Source organism: Procambarus clarkii, chromosome 27, assembly GCF_040958095.1.
Source record: "Procambarus clarkii isolate CNS0578487 chromosome 27, FALCON_Pclarkii_2.0, whole genome shotgun sequence".
NCBI lineage: Eukaryota > Metazoa > Arthropoda > Malacostraca > Decapoda > Cambaridae > Procambarus > Procambarus clarkii.
The window spans coordinates 17,930,148-17,948,231 of record NC_091176.1 but is presented as its reverse complement, the minus strand read 5'-3'; the positions used below and the strand labels follow the sequence as shown (position 1 = coordinate 17,948,231).

Below are 18,084 nucleotides of genomic sequence, written 5' to 3'. Positions count from 1 at the left end.
CCTCCTTCCCTCTCTCTCCCTCCTTCCCTCTCTCTCCCTCCTTCCCTCTCTCTCCCTCCTTCCCTCTCTCCCTCCTTCCCTCTCTAACTCCTTCCCTCTCTCCCTCCTTCCCTCTCTAAATCCTTCCCTCTCTCCCTCCTTCCCTCTCTAACTCCTTCCCTCTCTCCCTCCTTCCCTCTCTCCCTCCTTCCCTCTTTCACTCCTACCCTCCGACCTGTGCACCTCCTCCCTGCCTCCGTACAGGGCTTCAAGGACCCCGTCTACAGAAAGCGGAGGAATTACTTCTACGACCTGGCGATGAGCTACAAGTTGTGAGTACTACAGTTAGGATCTGCTGTGATGTGTTGTGATGCTTTGTGTTGTGAAGTGTGTGTTGCTCCCGTGTTGTAGGTGGCAGGTAACAAATCCTTTATGTTTGTGGAAACAATACACTTTAAATTGACAGATAACCCCAATCTCCTCTGATATTATAATTGTAATAAATTGTGTGTAATACATAAACACAAACTAATCTTAGATACATAAGCCACTCTTAGTGTTATTATAACACTGTCTGTCTGTCTGTCTCTCTTATGTTTTTAAGTATAACAAAGATTTGAAAGATATAGCTCTGATGTTCCTGTTAACATTAACATTGCAACCAAATAGCTGTTTCTCTGCTGTTATCATGCACTGCCCTCCCAGCTTCCCCTGCCATCCTCACTGCCCTCCCAGCTTCCCCTGCCATCCTCACTGCCCTCCCACCTTCCCCTGCCATCCTCACTGCCCTCCCACCTTCCCCTGCCATCCTCACTGCCCTCCCACCTTCCCCTGCCATCCTCACTGCCCTCCCACCTTCCCCTGCCATCCTCACTGCCCTCCCAGCTTCCCCTGCCATCCTCTCTGCCCTCCCAGCTCAGCCACTTGCCCAATAAGGGCACTGACGATGCTCTGGTCCTGAGGGGGAACAGCTTTTTCCTTTATTTGTCTAAAAATCGCTCAAGACGCGGGTAAGTGCTGGACGTGGGATAGCAGGTTAAGTGTACTCGCCTAGTTTTGCCTGCAAGATCAGGCTTTAGCTCTTAAGCCCCGCCTCTCTGGCCGCTGATTGTCTGTTGTAAAGAATCCTACCTTATTTCTCTCTAAAATCTACTTTTGAATTATGAATGGAGTTCACCTCTGCAACCTTGTACTTTAGTTTAATACATTTTCCCACTTTTAAGTTAAAAGAAAACTTTCTAACATTTGGAATTTTCTGATTCTCAAACTTGCATCCATACCCTCTTGTCCTATCTTGAGTTGATTTTGAGTTGATTGAGTCCTAATGATATTCGTTGCGAAGATTTCTTCATTTCCACTTTTATCACTCTCCACTCTCATCTTTTCTCTAGTGACGTCAGGTCTAGTTTTTTCAGTCTTTCTTCATACCCCGATCCCTCTCAATTCCGAGCATCATTGCAGTTCTTTGAATATTTTCTAGTTTACTTGTGTGTTTGAGATGTGTTCTCCACGATGGGGCGGCATACTCTGAGACTGATTTTATATAGGCGTTGTAAAGTGATCTAAATGCCTGTTTATTTAGGTTCCTGAACAAAGTTCTGACGCCGTTGTAGAGTATGCTGCTGATGGTATCCTATTTACATGTGCCTCCAGAGTTAGGTTCGGTGCTTTATCCAATCCCAGGTTGTTTTTCTCTCGTTACAAGGAGGTAACTTTGCTTAATTGGGTTCCGTCCTTCTGATCTCATGCCATTTGTTCCCATTTATTACTTTATTCTTGCTTGTGTTAGGCTCTCTATTTCTCTGTCCAACTCTGCTTGTCTAAGTCATTCTGGAGTATCTAACAGCCTTCATCTGTCTCGACTCGTATCATTAACTTCGCATTATTTGCAAGCAGTCAACACATAGGATTCGCTCCTGTAGTTAGGGGTCACCAACATAAGTGAGAAAGTATGGGTAACAGCACTGTTCCCCCTCCCATCCCCCTAATTCCCCTTCCCCCCATCATCCCCCATTCCCCCCTCCCCCCCCCGAGGTACTCTGCTTGATACTCTACATCAGCAAACTTCTCCTCCCCTCACTTTGACTCTCTGACTCCTATCTGTTAGGAGTCTTACATCTCCTATCTGTCTCTCTTACGCATGTCAGGGCTCTTTCACTTACTCCTGCCTGCCTCTCAAGTTATATGTAGCAGTGCCTTGCGTGGAACTGTCTCACACGCTTTTGGCCAGTCTAGAAATACACAATGTGGCCAACCTTCCTTGCCTCGTCTTATTTGTATTGCTTTGTTATATAACTGCTGGAGGGCTGTTAGGCAGGCTTTCCCTTCCATGAAGCTATGTTGGTGCTTGTTGGCATACCTGATCCTTTCAAGATGCTTGAAAGCAGGTTCTTAGTTGTTCTGGTTGTTGTGTGTGTGTATTTTAGTTTTAATATGAAGTAATTTTATATATGTGAATAAAATTGAAGTGGTATTTATTGTATGTTCATTAAAACAGTCTCCGTGGTGTAGTGGTAAGACACTCGCCTGGCGTTCCGCGAGCGCTTTGTCATGGGTTCGTATCCTGGCCGGGGAGGATTTACTGGGCGCAAATCCTTAACTGTAGCCTCTGTTTAACTCAACAGTAAAATGTGTACTTGGATGTAACAACGATTGTTCGCGGCGGGGATCGTATTCCAGGGACTTGCCCGAAACGCTACGCGTACTAGTGGCTGTACAAGACTGTAACAACTCTTGTATAGATCTCAAAAAAAAAAAAAAAAAAATATTTTACTGCTTCTCTGTTATGACTGTTACTTCCCTCCTCTCTCTCTCTCTCTCTATTGCTCTTTTTCGTTAGATTCTAATTAAGTTTCTTTCTCCCCCCCCCCCATGGTGTGACGGAGCAGTGGACAAGAGATTCCTCGTGTAGAGTACACGGCCCAAGAGATCAGCACTTGGTATGTGTGTGTGTGTGTGTGTGTGTGTGTGTGTGTGTGTGTGTGTGTGTGTGTGTACTCACCTATTTGTTTTCACCTATTTGTGCTTGCGGGGGTTGAGCTTTGGCTCTTTGGTCCCGCCTCTCAACTGTCAATCAGCTGGTGTACAGATTCCTTGTATGTGTATGGGAGTGTGTGTGTTTATGTGTGAGAGAGAGAAACATGTGCACAACGGGTTGTCAGTCATGACTGTCTAAGGCAACAGCAGCGACAGCTGTACAAAGTGACGAGTCCATGTTATCACTATTCTGCCATGTATGTGAGATCGTACTTTAAAACTCAGTATGTAGAACTGCTGAAGAATATGTAGAGTGTATAACGCCTCTATAACATGTTTACTGCCTATTTAAGTATATGCAAGTTGTATATATAGTGAAGATAGCGCATGGCGCAGCTCCGGCGTCATGTCATCCAATGACAGGCGATGAGTCACAATAACGTGGCTGAAGTATGTTGACCAGACCACACACTAGAAGTTGAAGGGACGACGACGTTTCGGTCCGTCCTGGACCATTCTCAAGTCGATTGTGAGAATGGTCCAGGACGGACCGAAACGTCGTCGTCCCTTCAACTTCTAGTGTGTGGTCTGGTCAACATCCAATGTACACTTTTACAGGTCACGTGATTTAGTGTGACCAATGGGAGACTGACTTAGATGACATCAAGAGATCAAATACCTTAGAGTTCTGTTCAGTTATATCGTTAAATTTGATGTCCTCATTCAAGGAGGGAGGGAATTATCAGCGGAAAGCAGCCAAGCCATTACGACTATATAGCACTTGGAAGGGGGTCAGGAATAGGATTTGGGATGGGACGGGGGGGAGGGGGGGGGGAAGGAATGGTGCTCAACCACTTGGACGGTCGGGAATTGAACGCCGACCTGCATGAAGCGAGGCCGTCGCTCTACCGTCCACCCCAAGTGACTGGGCTCTCATTTAAGAAAAGACTCGGGATTTAAAGTTGAGAGATGGTGTAATGGTGTTCTAAATGAGGAGGAAAGGTCGGAGAGAGGACAGATGAGAGGGAGGGGGAGAGGGAAGATGGATGAGAGGGAACGTGATGAAGGAGAGGTGAGGTAAGAGGTGCTAAAAGAGAGAGGGAGGGAGGGAGGGAAGGGTGAAGGTGCAGCTCGAGAGGAAACTTCAAAGTCGTCAAAACTTTAAAAATTAAGTCGTGGAACGATTAGCTGACGTCGGATCAAAAGTGAATTTGGTTGCAATAATTGCTTAAAGGTCTCCATTTGTCTTCCCTGAGGCTGACTGTGTGAGTGTTGGGGCTGACTGTGAGTGTTGGGGCTGACTGTGAGTGTTGGGGCTGACTGTGTGAGTGTTGGGGCTGACTGTGTGAGTGTTGGGGCTGACTGTGTGAGTGTTGGGGCTGACTGTGTGAGTGTTGGGGCTGACTGTGAGAGTGTTGGGGCTGACTGTGTGAGTGTTGGGGCTGACTGTGTGAGTGTTGGGGCTGACTGTGTGAGTGTTGGGGCTGACTGTGTGAGTGTTGGGGCTGACTGTGTGAGTGTTGGGGCTGACTGTGTGAGTGTTGGGGCTGACTGTGTGAGTGTTGGGGCTGACTGTGTGAGTGTTGGGGCTGACTGTGTGAGTGTTGGGGCTGACTGTGTGAGTGTTGGGGCTGACTGTGTGAGTGTTGGGGCTGACTGTGAGTGTTGGGGCTGACTGTGAGTGTTGGGGCTGACTGTGAGTGTTGGGGCTGACTGTGAGTGTTGGGGCTGACTGTGTGAGTGTTGGGGCTGACTGTGAGTGTTGGGGCTGACTGTGAGAGTGTTGGGGCTGACTGTGAGAGTGTTGGGACTGACTGTGAGTGTTGGGGCTGACTGTGAGTGTTGGGGCTGACTGTGAGAGTGTTGGGGCTGACTGTGTGAGTGTTGGGGCTGACTGTGAGAGTGTTGGGGCTGACTGTGAGAATGTTGGGACTGACTGTGAGAGTGTTGGGGCTGACTGTGAGTGTTGGGGCTGACTGTGAGTGTTGGGGCTGACTGTGAGAGTGTTGGGGACTGACTGTGCGAGTGCTGGGGCTGACTGTGCGAGTGTTGGGACTGACTGTGCGAGTGCTGGGGCTAAGAGCCTTTGAGAACATCAAAATAATACCTTAACAAGTAGTAGTGTTTGTTTTCAAATTATATCTTAAGTGAATTGTAACATACTAGCCTTCAACTCAATATTCTTAGCAGTTCTACATCTTAGTATTCAGTGAAGCAGTGTAAAAAAAAAAAACTTAAGATTTGATGTACGTGAAATCGTAAGGAGCTGGTATGCACGTGGGAATATGAGCATGTACGTTGTGGTGTACATGCCGCCTGTGTACGTGTAACCATGCCTGTGTACACCACACAGGGGGACCATCTTCAAGGAGCTGTTCAACCTCTACCCAACCCACGCTTGTAAAGAATACAACCACAACTGGCCAGACCTTGTCAAGTACTGTGGCTACAGGTACGTCCCCTGGGGCGGGAGGGGGGGAGGGGAAGTCAGGGGCACAGGTGAGGGAAGCCAAGGGCACAGGTGAGGGAAGCCAAGGGCACAGGTGAGGGAAGCCAAGGGCACAGGTGAGGGAAGCCAAGGGCACAGGTGAGGGAAGCCAAGGACACAGGTGAGGGAAGCCAAGGACACAGGTGAGGGAAGCCTGGGGCACAGGTGAGGGAAGCCAAGGGCACAGGTGAGGGAAGCCAAGGACACAGGTAAGGGAAGCCTGGGCACAGGTGAGGGAAGCCAAGGGCACAGGTGAGGGAAGCCTGGGGCACAGGTGAGGGAAGCCAAGGGCACAGGTGAGGGAAGCCAAGGACACAGGTAAGGGAAGCCTGGGCACAGGTGAGGGAAGCCAAGGGCACAGGTGAGGGAAGCCAGGGACTCAGGTGAGGCAAGCCTGGGGCACAGGTGAGGGAAGCCAAGGGCACAGGTGAGGGAAGCCAAGGGCACAGGTGAGGGAAGCCAAGGACACAGGTGAGGGAAGCCTGGGCACAGGTGAGGGAAGCCAAGGGCACAGGTGAGGGAAGCAAGGGACTCAGGTGAGGCAAGGTTTTCAAAAACATCTGTGATAAAAAGTATATCTAAAAACACCTGAGATAAACACGGTGCCAAAAACACCTGAAACGTATGATGACGCCAATTTAATATAACCAATATATTCCCCCCCCCCCCCCAGGGAGGACAACATTCCCCAGCTGGCTGACATAGACAAGTATCTGAAACGTAAGTGTTTCTTCCCTCATGTGTTGTGAGTAAACTTCGTGAAACATGTTGCCATGTTGTGAGTAAACTTCGTGAAACATGTTGCCATGTTGTGAGTAAACTTCGTGAAACATGTTGCCATGTTGAGAGTAAACCTTGTGCAATGTGCCGCTATGATAATTAGATTAAACGTTATAATAAATGTTGCTATGCTGAGAACTAATCTTTATGGTTTATGTTGAGAGTAAACTTTATGATGTAAAGTGCAATTTTTAGAAGTAAACTTTAAGGTGAATGTTGAGAGTAAACTTTATTGTGTATATTGCTAAGTTGGGAATAAACTTTGTGGTGTATATATGGTGTATATTGCTAGGTTGTAAGTAAATTTTACTGAACATGACTTTTCCCTTGTAAGAAAGAGCTTCCTCAAACGCAACACAGATACATAGAGCAAGATCTTGCTGGTGCAGAAGACGAGGGAAGAGACAGATTAAGGAAAAGATAATTAGGGGTAAATATCAAGGTTGTGATCAAGGTAAAGGGGTAGGATGACTTCGTCACTATTCCGATCTCACAACTCCCCCATATTTACCTCAATAGGCAGCCAGGGAGTGGGGGGAAGGGTGGGTGGGTGATAAAGCACTTTATTATCGCTGTGTGATCTGCAACAATTGATTGCACTAAGTGTTGCTTGCGTTCGAACTTCGAACAGAAGGGTGAAGGTCTTCATTGCAGGTCGCGAATTCAATCATGGCTGTCATTCGTAAATGTTCGTTTTGAACATTTATAGTTCTGGGTTGCAAATGCGTTATGTGGGGGATGCTGTAGCTAAATAAAGTTTTGTTATGGTTAACTTATAAGCGCTGCTATTGCTTTCCTGATGTATGTGTTTGTCAGTTGGTGAACGTTATTTTGGTGATGTGTTCAGGTGGTGTCCTCTTGGTGATGTGCTCAGGTGTTGTCTTCTTGGTGATGTGCTCAGGTGGTGTCCTCTTGGTGATGTGTTCAGGTGGTGTCCTCTTGGTGATGTGTTCAGGTGGTGTCCTCTTGGTGATGTGCTCAGGTGGTGTCCTCTTGGTGATGTGCTCAGGTGGTGTCCTCTTGGTGATGTGCTCAGGTGGTGTCCTCTTGGTGATGTGTTCAGGTGGGGTCCTCTTGGTGATGTGTTCAGGTGGTGTCCTCTTGGTGATGTGTTCAGGTGGTGTCCTCTTGGTGATGTGTTCAGGTGGTGTCCTCTTGGTGATGTGTTCAGGTGGTGTCCTCTTGGTGATGTGTTCAGGTGATGTCCTCTTGGTGATGTGTTCAGGTGGTGTCCTCTTGGTGATGTGCTCAGGTGGTGTCCTCTTGGTGATGTGCTCAGGTGGTGTCCTCTTGGTGATGTGTTCAGGTGGTGTCCTCTTGGTGACGCGTGTTGGTGTCCCCCTACAGGCACCACGGGGTTCTCGCTACGGCCTGTGGCTGGGTACCTCAGCCCGCGGGACTTCCTGGCGGGACTGGCCTTCAGGGTGTTCCATTGTACACAGTACATCCGTCACTCCTCCGACCCCTTCTACACCCCAGAGCCGTGAGTACAACCCCCCAGTAACCTGCATTCATTCCAGAGCCGTGAGTACATATCCCCGGTAGCCTGCATTCATTCCTGAGCCGTGAGAACATATTCCCAGTAGCCTGCACTCATTCCAGATGCGTGAGTACAACCCCCCAGTAGCCTGCACTCATTCCAGATGCGTGAGTACAACCCCCCAGTAGCCTGCACTCATTCCAGATGCGTGAGTACAACCCCCATTAACCTGCATTCATTCCAGAGCCGTGAGTACATATCCCCAGTAGCCTGCACTCATTCCAGAGCCGTGAGTACGCTCCTTAGTAATCTGCTTTCACCACAGAATGCAGCTCTTTGTAGACTGCATTCACTTCTAAACTTCGAGTACTGATCTGATGTAGCCTGCATTCAGAACATGTACTTTTGTATCCCTGAATCCACCTAAGACTCCACCAATCCAACTCTGCAACCCAAGTTTTTGTATTGAAATAATAAATGCAATATTCCACGCGTTAAGCACCGTTTCTAAATCCCAAATCTTCCCCCGCCCCCCAAACAATGAAAATACTCTATTAAGAGACTTTTGTTTACATTTTCTGTGCGCATGTCTTCCCCCCAACAAGCTCCTACTAATCAGTCTACTAATCTGTAGATTAGTAGATACCTAATCTGTGTTATTTTGCGTTGTTTTAAGACTATTCCTTGCTGTCTGCCCTCAGGGATTGCTGCCACGAGCTACTGGGGCACATGCCTATGCTTGCCTGCCCTTCCTTCGCTCAGTTCTCGCAGGAAATTGGTCTAGCCTCCCTGGGTGCCAACGACGAAGACTTGCAGAAGATAGCCACGGTGAGCAGATAGTCCTTGACAGTATGTATGGGTGAAGGGGGGAAGACGGTTGCAGTTATCTCTGTAGATGTTATCCTATCGAGTACATCACGCATCCCAGCAGCCCTAAGGAAGCACACAATCATCCTACCTTTCCTATCTAGTTGCAAAAATGCCTATATACCTATACCTATAATAGGTTAAGTAATAATTGTAATTACGAAGCAATAAGATGCTTATCTTAACATACTAAGAAGGTTAGGTAAGGTCGGTGTTTTCTACGAAGCTTTTCAAGGTAAACTAAAATACTCACAATAAATTAGTATGTCACATATGCACTTATTTAATAAGTCAATATTGACTGTAAGTGCGAGAACGGGTTGTGTATATATATATATATATATATATATATATTATATATATATATATATATATATATATATATATTATATATATATATATATATATATATATATATATATATAATATATATATATATATTATCAACACCAGTACATATTATTATGTTCTCTCTCTCTTCACCCTCAGTTGTACTTCTTCACTGTGGAGTTTGGGCTGTGCAAGGAGGTAAGAGGTTCATCCAGGTGGCATTGTTATCCTATTCCCAGTCCTGTACCTGTACCCTTACCCCATACCTGTACCCGGTAGCCTTTGGTTACATGTGTAGTTACATGTGTAGATACCAATACGCTTGTATCCTGAGCCAGTACCATATCCTTACTAATTCTGTAGCCATATCAATACCCAATCCTTATTTATTTTCATACCTTTTTATATGCCTGATTCTGTAACCATATCCTTACTGATCCTGTAGCTGTATCCTTGCTAATGCTGTGGGCGTATCCTTGTTGATCCTTTACCTGTATTCGTACTGATTATGTAACCGTATCCTTACCAATAACAGTATTGTAATAAATAACAGTAATGGTTGCCTTGCCTGTGTTGAGTGCTTACGAAGTCGCACCTCCGTGACGTGATGTCTCAGATATCGTAAAGATATCGCACTTGAAATGATCATATATATCGTGCAGATGTCAGTACCGGCTTCATGACATCACTAGGAACTTCATGATGTCACTAACAGCTTCATGATATCATTAATAGTCTTGTGATGTCACTAATTGTTTCACGGTGTCACTAATGGCTTCACGATGTCACTAATGGCTTCACGATGTCACTAATTCATCCCAGCTACAATTCATCCTTGTTACGGCCCTCTCGGGACGCAACGGGGTCCTTACTCTGATGTTGTTAGAGGAAGATATATGTATCCGTTCCCAAGCCAGTAGTGGCTATCAAGGGATGAGATCCGTGACGCAAGTAACTTAAAGGGAGTAGGGAAAGAAAGCTAAGAACTTAATATTATACTTATTACCATCACCAATTAAATATATAAAATAAAAAAGTGCACAGGGGAAGGGGTATTAACACTATACAAGGGGATTATGCACAATATAGTCTTCTGCTGAAGACTCTGGATCAAGAAGCTAGGTGCTGAGTCTGCGGTGCTTTCTTCGTGGCCTTACGACGTGTCCTCTGAGAATGCCGAGCCTGCCCGGGCCACAGGTCAGCCAAAACACAGGTCCACTGGGGGCACCGCCGTGGAGGCCGTCAACCACACGTCCAGCTGGTCTGCTGGCAGGTTCTGAGCCAACAAGACTGGTACGGCCCCTCTACGAACGATAAAAGGGGAACGCCCTAGACAGGAGCCTCGTGTGACAACACAAGTCACTCTCCTGTCTTCAGTACCCCAGTGGATGATCGTCTCCAACAGTCGGTCCCGGGTAAATCCTCTTACTGCCACTCCACTGGCAGGCTAACACACCACAGTGTTCTTCCGGGGGGACGACTTCACAACAGCTGCAGCAACGTTCAAGGTATGGAGACTGGCTGCCTCGGGTAGACTGACTTAACCTTCAACACAGCGGTCCCAGGTCGACTCTGTAAACAGACACGTCATCAATGACTGGGACACACAAACACCTCACTTACGGGCTCGGGCACAAACACCTGACGTATCCAGTCCATAGATGGCGCTGTCGTCGGAGCACCACCTCACCAGAGGTCAGTGGCGGCGGTGTTGAGCGCTGAACCAGACTGGAAACTGGTCCTCGAGGCCAGTACACGCTGTCCTCACCAGGTGTCGTCGTCCATTTGGCGGGGGTTTCGGGAGCTGACCCACAGATGGCGTGGTTGTCACTGCTCCGGGTTCGGACGCTGGATCCGGGTTCGTAACAATCCTGATAACTAAACACCAATTCTCAGAACCGTGACATTTACCTCAGAGAAGTCCGTCAGAGTCACGTTCTGATCCACACTACAGGTGGAGGACCTCGGGCGTCCCTCCCTCAGGCTCCTCCAGCGGCCAGCCGAGCCCCGGATGCCAACGTGTGCCCTGTCAATCTAGGCTCGCACTGTTACTTCCTCCTGTCTTGGCAACTCATTTTTCATTTGGCAGTTCATAGCTCGAGACTGTCTCATGGTGTGTGTGGACGCCCTGATCACAGAGCTCCAGCGGCTAACTGCGTTGTTCCAGGAAATGCTGTAATAGAATGTTACAGGATTTCCTGGTAATATATTCGAATACATTGTCTTGGTTGACCCCCTTCCTATCCAGCTTTCCCCTTCCCCCCCGTCTCTTCACTCTGGCATGTAGCTGTGACATGGTATAAGGCCGCCTGATATCCGTAGAGCAAGCTGCTGCTGCTGTTTTCTTCGTAGCTTACTGCATTATTCATTCGTTCTTGGCTTTATTCTCACTCATTGGGTGGTATTGAAGGTTTTGCAGAGTATTCCAGATATTTTGATTATAACACCTGATTATAACTTTAGTATATAGATAACACATAGTAGCGCCCTTCTATAAGCTGTGCTTGTATTCTTGCCTGAACCTGTATGCTTACAGTGCCTGTACTCGTATCATTATCTGTACTTGTACTCGCAGCCGTCCCTACTCCAGTACCAACACTGTTACCTGTTTCTGCATTCGTAAGCTTACCTGCGTCTGTAATTGCAGTTATACTTGATAGCTGGTATATATATTCATCATAGTCATCAGAAACGTCAATATACACTGATGTTTCAGCATTAAGCTTGCTTCAACTGTGCCTGTGGCTCCCTATTGTTTGACCTGACCCCCTATCTGACCTGGCAGAGTCAGTTCTTAAGCTTAGGATTCATGTCCTGTCCTACCTGGTTCATGATCATTCGTGCGAAATGTATCATGTTTGGTATCCTTCCAACTGTCATGAATCCCGTTGGCTTCATGTAACTCTACCCGTTTGACTTGTTAATAACCCCCTTCAGGGCAACCGTTGAACATTTAACTGCGCAATTTTAACTGGAGGGAAAAACTGGAACATGACAGATAGGGTCGTTGTCCTTGCCTGAAATTGACATGTTTTGACAGAATCTTGACACAGTGTAATGCTGGTGTTCCCCACAGGGAGGCAAGCTGAAGGTGTACGGTGCGGGGCTTCTCTCCAGCATCGGTGAACTGACCCACTCCCTCTCACCCGCCGCCAGGGTTGAACCCTTCCATCCCGAGACAGTCTCTAAAGTGACCTGCCTCGTCACTACCTTCCAGGACCAGTACTTCTTCACCGACACCTTCGAAGAGGCCAAGGAGATGCTCAGGTGAGGCAGAGACGTTCTGATAGGGGTAAGAAGTTTAGGCAGAGAAGATCAGGAAAACCAGAGAAGAAGCTTTGATGAGGCAAGAAGCTTAGGTATGACAGGAAGCAAAGGTTAAGGAGGAACGTGGTAGATTAGGAAGCACAGATAGAGACAAAGTGAGGGACATTAATATGGTCATTATTAATGATGTTTTAGGATAATGCTGATATGATTATCAATATTCTTTTAACCTAATGCTCCCAGTAATATTTGTACTTGCCCCAAAACTATTCCTAGGTTCTGTTATCTTACTTCAGTTCATATGAAACTTGACCCTAGATTCTGATTTGTTCTCGGACGTAGGTTCGAACCCTCGACACGGCCCCTTGTGGATTTATTCAGATCGATAATGTTCATCATTGGTACAGCCAGCATGAGGCTGCTAATGGCTGAACGCCTTGTGTTGTGATTGCCAACTTCTGGTTGTCCTCACCGTTGGACCAGGTGGAGGAATCTTGAGAATATTGACCTAATACATAAAGGTAATGTCGCGAATATCTCTGCGATGTTGAGGGGCTGTGTTGTTTTGGTCAGTCCATCCGGACTGGGTCAAGACTAGAGACAAGTCTTCCTGCAAGGTTTTCTTCTTTGTCCAGAATTCGGATAAACGACGGAGAGCGACACATTAAAGCGACAGCTTGACATTTTCAAGACTGGAACAAACCTGTGCTTCATATAATGTAGCAACCTCTACTGGGGAAAAGATATTATATGTGTCGTAGAGCTGTAAGCTTCTTGGATGGCTTGCTTGCTTGCTTGCTAGGTTCACAATGGGATTCTTCATGGCCAGTGAAGTGTTAGACTTCATCCCCTAATCAACTTCATCACTGAATACTTTTCCCACTCATGTGAATGTCTGTTCATGGAGAATATTATGCAATCTAACTGTGGCGATCCTGCCATCGACAACTCTACGACGAAATTTCTGAAAGTTTTCATTAATGAATTCGTACCAGTTGACGTTTCCTCTTTTTATATATAAAGAGTAGTGTACTCATCAGCGTAGGGTAGTAGAGCTGAAGTGTAATAGATCGTTGAAGTCAACATTCCACAATAAGGAACAAAGCTCCCAAACCTGCTGTATTAAAGACTGCTTTTAGTCCGGTCTTAAAGTAGTCCCATATTTGCTGTAGACTGGAGCCTGAGATTCAAAGTTCTTGTAGCTAAGCATGCGGTCCGTGGTGCAGTCCGTGGTGCAGTCCGTGGTGCAGTCCGTGGTGCAGTCCGTGGTGCAGTCCGTGGTGCAGACCGTGGTGCGGTCCGTGGTGCAGTCCGTGGTGCAACAGCCTGTTAAAAGCATCTGCAATGTCCAGTGCAATCTCACAGCTGATCTTGGATTCATTCAACGATTGATGCCATTTAGTGGAGAGGTTTAACAAGAAAGCAGCAGCATAACTACCTTTCCTGAGACCGTAATATGCAGAAACCGATGATCAAAAATACTGGAAGGTCGTACACAATGAGGTAGACTTAGTTGGTAAAGGAGGGAGAGAAGAGAAGCCAACAGGTCGACGTAACTTCCTAACAGTTTCTGGTCTCTCTCTCGCTCTCTTACTCTCTCGCTCTCGCTTACTCGCGCTCTCTTACTCTCTCGCTCTCGCTCACTCACGCTCTCTTACTCTCTCGCTCTCGCTCACTCACGCTCTCTTACTCTCTCGCTCTCTCGTTCTCACATTCCTCATTCCCGCAGGGACTATGTATCCAAGATCCAGCGACCGTTCGGAGTGCGGTACAACCCATACACTCAGAGTGTAGAGATCCTGAGCAGCGCCGAGAAGATCGCAGCCATGGTGTCGGAGCTGCGGGGTGACCTCTGCATCGTCAGGAACGCCCTACAGAAGATCCAGGTGAGTAGCTCACAAGGAGGTTTATTAACCGCGTTGGGAATGACAGGTGAAGGAGCGACTAACAGCTAACTGCATTGAAAATGACATTATAAGAGAATTTTAATGTTGATGTTAATTGATGCTAAACATCAAGAGGTTATGGTGGAATAAAGGAATATAGTTAGAGTGAGTGGTTTATTTGAATGAGATATATGGCTATTCTTTTCTAATACATGGTCATTAGCTGGTTGGTTTCTAGTACGGTTGTTATCTCATAAGTCAATCCAGAGGTTGATATTTAAGTAGGAGTGTTTAAGTAGAACTGTATAGTTTTACTAGTACTAACAGCAGTAGTAATGGCAATAGTAGTAGTAATAATAATGACAGACTAGTGGCAATAAAAGGCGACTTGTTTGATTATTGTAGTGGTTTTAATGGTCCTTATTCCGTACAGGAGAACGACGACGAATGTCAACATTGAAAGCATCACCAACATCCTGACTTCAGCCCTCAAGACTGAGGACGTCACCAAGACTTAACTCTCTCTCTCTCTCTCTCTCTCTCTCTCTCTCTCTCTCTCTCTCTCTCTCTCTCTCTCATATGCTTAAACTTTCAAACGAAAATTAGGTTTTTGCAATGATTGTTTTGATTATGGATTATTTTTAATATAGTCGTGAGAGAGATATAATCCTGAGCTTCCGGTCAAGCATGCTTACCTATATAAATAATTATATAAATAATATATATCCTGCAATACTGTAATATAGCAAATTTGCTTCAGATATAATATAGATACCTTGAGGACCCATTGGATTGTCTAATGACTGACTAGGACTCCATACATATATATGTATAGATGAGCCACAACAGGACAGAGATATACATACACATACAACTGAACCACACCAGGATATAACTATACATAATCATACAGAGGAACCACACCAGCATAGTTATACATAATTCATCCAGAAATTCTCACTAGGACAGAGCTAAATATAACTTTTCATACTAACAGAGGTAACCTATACCAGAACAGACAAAGCTATTATGTCTGACTAACAGCTCTCTCTTCATTGTGATAATTCTACAGAAACGATTAAACAATTCTGAAGTGCATGAATTTTCAGGTCAGGAAGTATGCTAGTACAGTGGCTTGAACTTACCTAGTTGTGCTGCTTCTATATGAGCTTCGGCTCTTTGGTCCCGCAGGTTTCTGAAAGCAGTTCTGATGTTAGCCAGCCTTGCATATGCCGCTGATGTTATTCTTTTTGATGTGGGTTTCAGGAGACAGGTTTGGCGTAATTTCAACTCCTAGATCTTTCTCTCTCTGTCAGTTTCATGCAGGACTTCGTCTCCCACTCGATATCTAGTGTCTGACCTGGTATTTCCTCCGCCTAGTCTCATCACTTGACATTTACTTGGGTTGAATTTTAGTAGCCATTTGTTGGACCATTTCTTCAGTTTGTCTAGATCATCTTGTAGCCTCATACTATCTTCCTCTGTCTTAATTCTCCTCATAATTTTTGCATCATCAGCAAACATTGTGAGGAAGGAGTCTATTTCCTTTGGAAGATCATTTACATATATAAGAAACAGTATAGGTCCAAGGACTGATCCATGTGGGACTCCACTGGTGACTCCTCGCCACTCCGAGACCTCACCCTTCACAGTGACTCGCTGTCTTATGTTGCTTAGGTACTCCCTTATTCATTGGAGTACTTCCCTTTCACTCCTGCCTGCATCTCCAGCTTGTGCACTAGTCTCTTATGTGGTACTGTGTCAAAGGCTTTCTGGCAATTTAGAAATATGCAAGTCTGCCCGCTCCACTCTTTCTTGCCTAATTTTTGTTGCCTGTTCATAGAATTCAATTAATCCTGTGAGGCATGATTTGCCATCCCTGAACCCATGCCGATGTTGTGTTACAAAGTTATTTTGCTCCAGCTTGTTCAACCACTTGGGCTGGACGGTAGAACGACGGTCTCGCTTCATGCAGGTCGGCGATTCAATCCCCGACCGTCGAAGTGGTTGGGCACTATTCCTTCTCCTTCCCCGTCCCATCTCAAATACTTTTCCTGAGCCTTACCCAGTGTTATATAGTCGTAATGGCTTGTCGCTTTCCCCTGATAGTTCCATTCCCTTCCAGATGTTCCACTAGCTTTTTTCGCACAATCTTCTCCATCATCTTGCATGGTATGCAAGTTAGGGACACTGGCCTGTAGTTCAGTGTTTCCAAGTTATCACCCTTCTTGAATAACGGGACTATATTAGCCGTCTTCCAAGTTTTTGGCTGTTCACCTGTTACCAGTGATTTATTATACACCATGTAGAGTGTCTGGCACAGTGCTTCTGCTCCTTCCTTTAGTATTCATGGTGAGATTCCATCCGGGCCTATAGCCTTTGTCACCTCCAACTCTAGCAGATGCTTCCTCACCTCCCTCCTGGTAATCACATACTCCTCTAGTGGTGCTTGGTAGATATTGCCTCTCTTATCTCTCGGACTTCTTCTTGCTCTACTGTGAAGACCTCCTGGAATTTCTTATTGAGCTCCTCGCACACTTCCTTGTCGTTTGTAGTGAATCCGCCTGCCCCTATCCTCAGCTTCATTACCTATTTCTCCACTGTTGTTTTTCTCCTGATGTGGCTGTGCAGCAATTTTAGCTTGTGTAGTAGGTGAGGTTATATTTGATAACATGGTAATTAATTGGTACATATTAGATGTACTAATATAGGGTTTGTGGTAGTCAATATGTAGCAGTGACTTACGATGACAGATGTACTAGTGTAGAGGGTTGTGTGGTAGTTGAGGTGTAGCAGTGACTTACGATGACAGATGTACTAGTGTAGAGGGTTGTGTGGTAGTTGAGGTGTAGCAGTGACTTACGATGACAGATGTACTAGTGTAGAGGGTTGTGTGGTAGTTGAGGTGTAGCAGTGACTTACGATGACAGATGTGCCAGTGGCTTTTGATGTAGAGTAGATATTTAGTGTCTTAAGTAGACAGGTGCTTCATTAGCTGATAAATAAGGAGATCTCTCGTTGTTGTAACGCAACGAATGCGATTAAAATAATTTAGTAATGAGATAATCTTTCATTAAAAGCGAATGGTAAAATACATCTGCATAATTATGCAGCATGAGCAGTATTAATGACTTATTTAAATAATTAAGTATTATATTTATGAAGATGAATATATGTAGTAATTTAAGAGCTTCTTAAGTTATGTTTTTTTAAACATAAAGTGTTCTTCCTCTTACGTCACACAAGAGGCTGGTGACCTGAGGTGATCACCACTTGACCCCTGATTACTGTCTGACCTTGTTTAGTGTCCTGACCTGTCTCACTGACTAACGCTGATAACTGTCTAATCACCATGACCCAAATGACCTTAGAGTTGCTGCTGACCTGAGTCTGAGGATGACTTTAATTTGAGATCACCCTCGAATGAGAGTGACCGTACCCTGAGGCTGACCCTTCAGCAGAGTATTGACCTTAGTCTGCCTAGACTGACCTGACCCTTAAACTGAAGCAGGACCTAAAATGACACCTGCCTCACAGGGAAGATAATTAGGGACACTTGGATCAACCAATGACTAACGAATACTCATGACCTTGTGTCCAATCCTGATACCCGGATGTTAGAAGGTATTAAGTACACAGATGCGTTAAGTTGTAACTATTGTAAATAATGTCGAGGCATAAGGGTTGTGATGTTATAACTACTGTGTTAAGTATTACAATAAACATAAGTGGATGATGATGGTTTTTTATTGATACTGTGTAGTGAGAAATTGTGGAATATATGAGTGATGTTATGATCAGCTGAGAATGTAGAGGTGTGACAGTGAGACGTATACAGAGGTGGAACAGAGGAACCCTGAAACAGTACAGTGGAGCTGAAAGTGAAACAGTGTAAAGGGGTGACAGTGTAGGTATCGGTGGAATAATGCCACTCCTACCTCCTGCACACTACCAGCCACTGTGACAGTGGTATATCACTGTGGCAGTGTAGATGGGTGAGTGATGGGACAGTGAGACATATCTCGTATTGT

General features: G+C 45.7%; 1 protein-coding gene across 1 annotated transcript in view; it reads left to right on the top strand.

The window, feature by feature from the left end:
- Trhn (tryptophan hydroxylase) overlaps nucleotides 1-17,789 on the top strand; it is a 46,284-nt gene extending 28,495 nt beyond the window's left edge. The window contains exons 6-15 of the mRNA XM_045749591.2: nucleotides 244-311; nucleotides 2,868-2,918; nucleotides 5,309-5,407; nucleotides 6,117-6,163; nucleotides 7,571-7,706; nucleotides 8,405-8,531; nucleotides 9,060-9,098; nucleotides 11,977-12,167; nucleotides 13,897-14,053; nucleotides 14,487-17,789. Coding sequence (XP_045605547.2) covers nucleotides 244-311; nucleotides 2,868-2,918; nucleotides 5,309-5,407; nucleotides 6,117-6,163; nucleotides 7,571-7,706; nucleotides 8,405-8,531; nucleotides 9,060-9,098; nucleotides 11,977-12,167; nucleotides 13,897-14,053; nucleotides 14,487-14,513 — 942 coding nt within the window. The 3' untranslated portion in view covers nucleotides 14,514-17,789. The remainder of the gene's footprint in view (nucleotides 1-243; nucleotides 312-2,867; nucleotides 2,919-5,308; nucleotides 5,408-6,116; nucleotides 6,164-7,570; nucleotides 7,707-8,404; nucleotides 8,532-9,059; nucleotides 9,099-11,976; nucleotides 12,168-13,896; nucleotides 14,054-14,486) is intronic.
- Nucleotides 17,790-18,084: the final 295 nt, after the last annotated feature.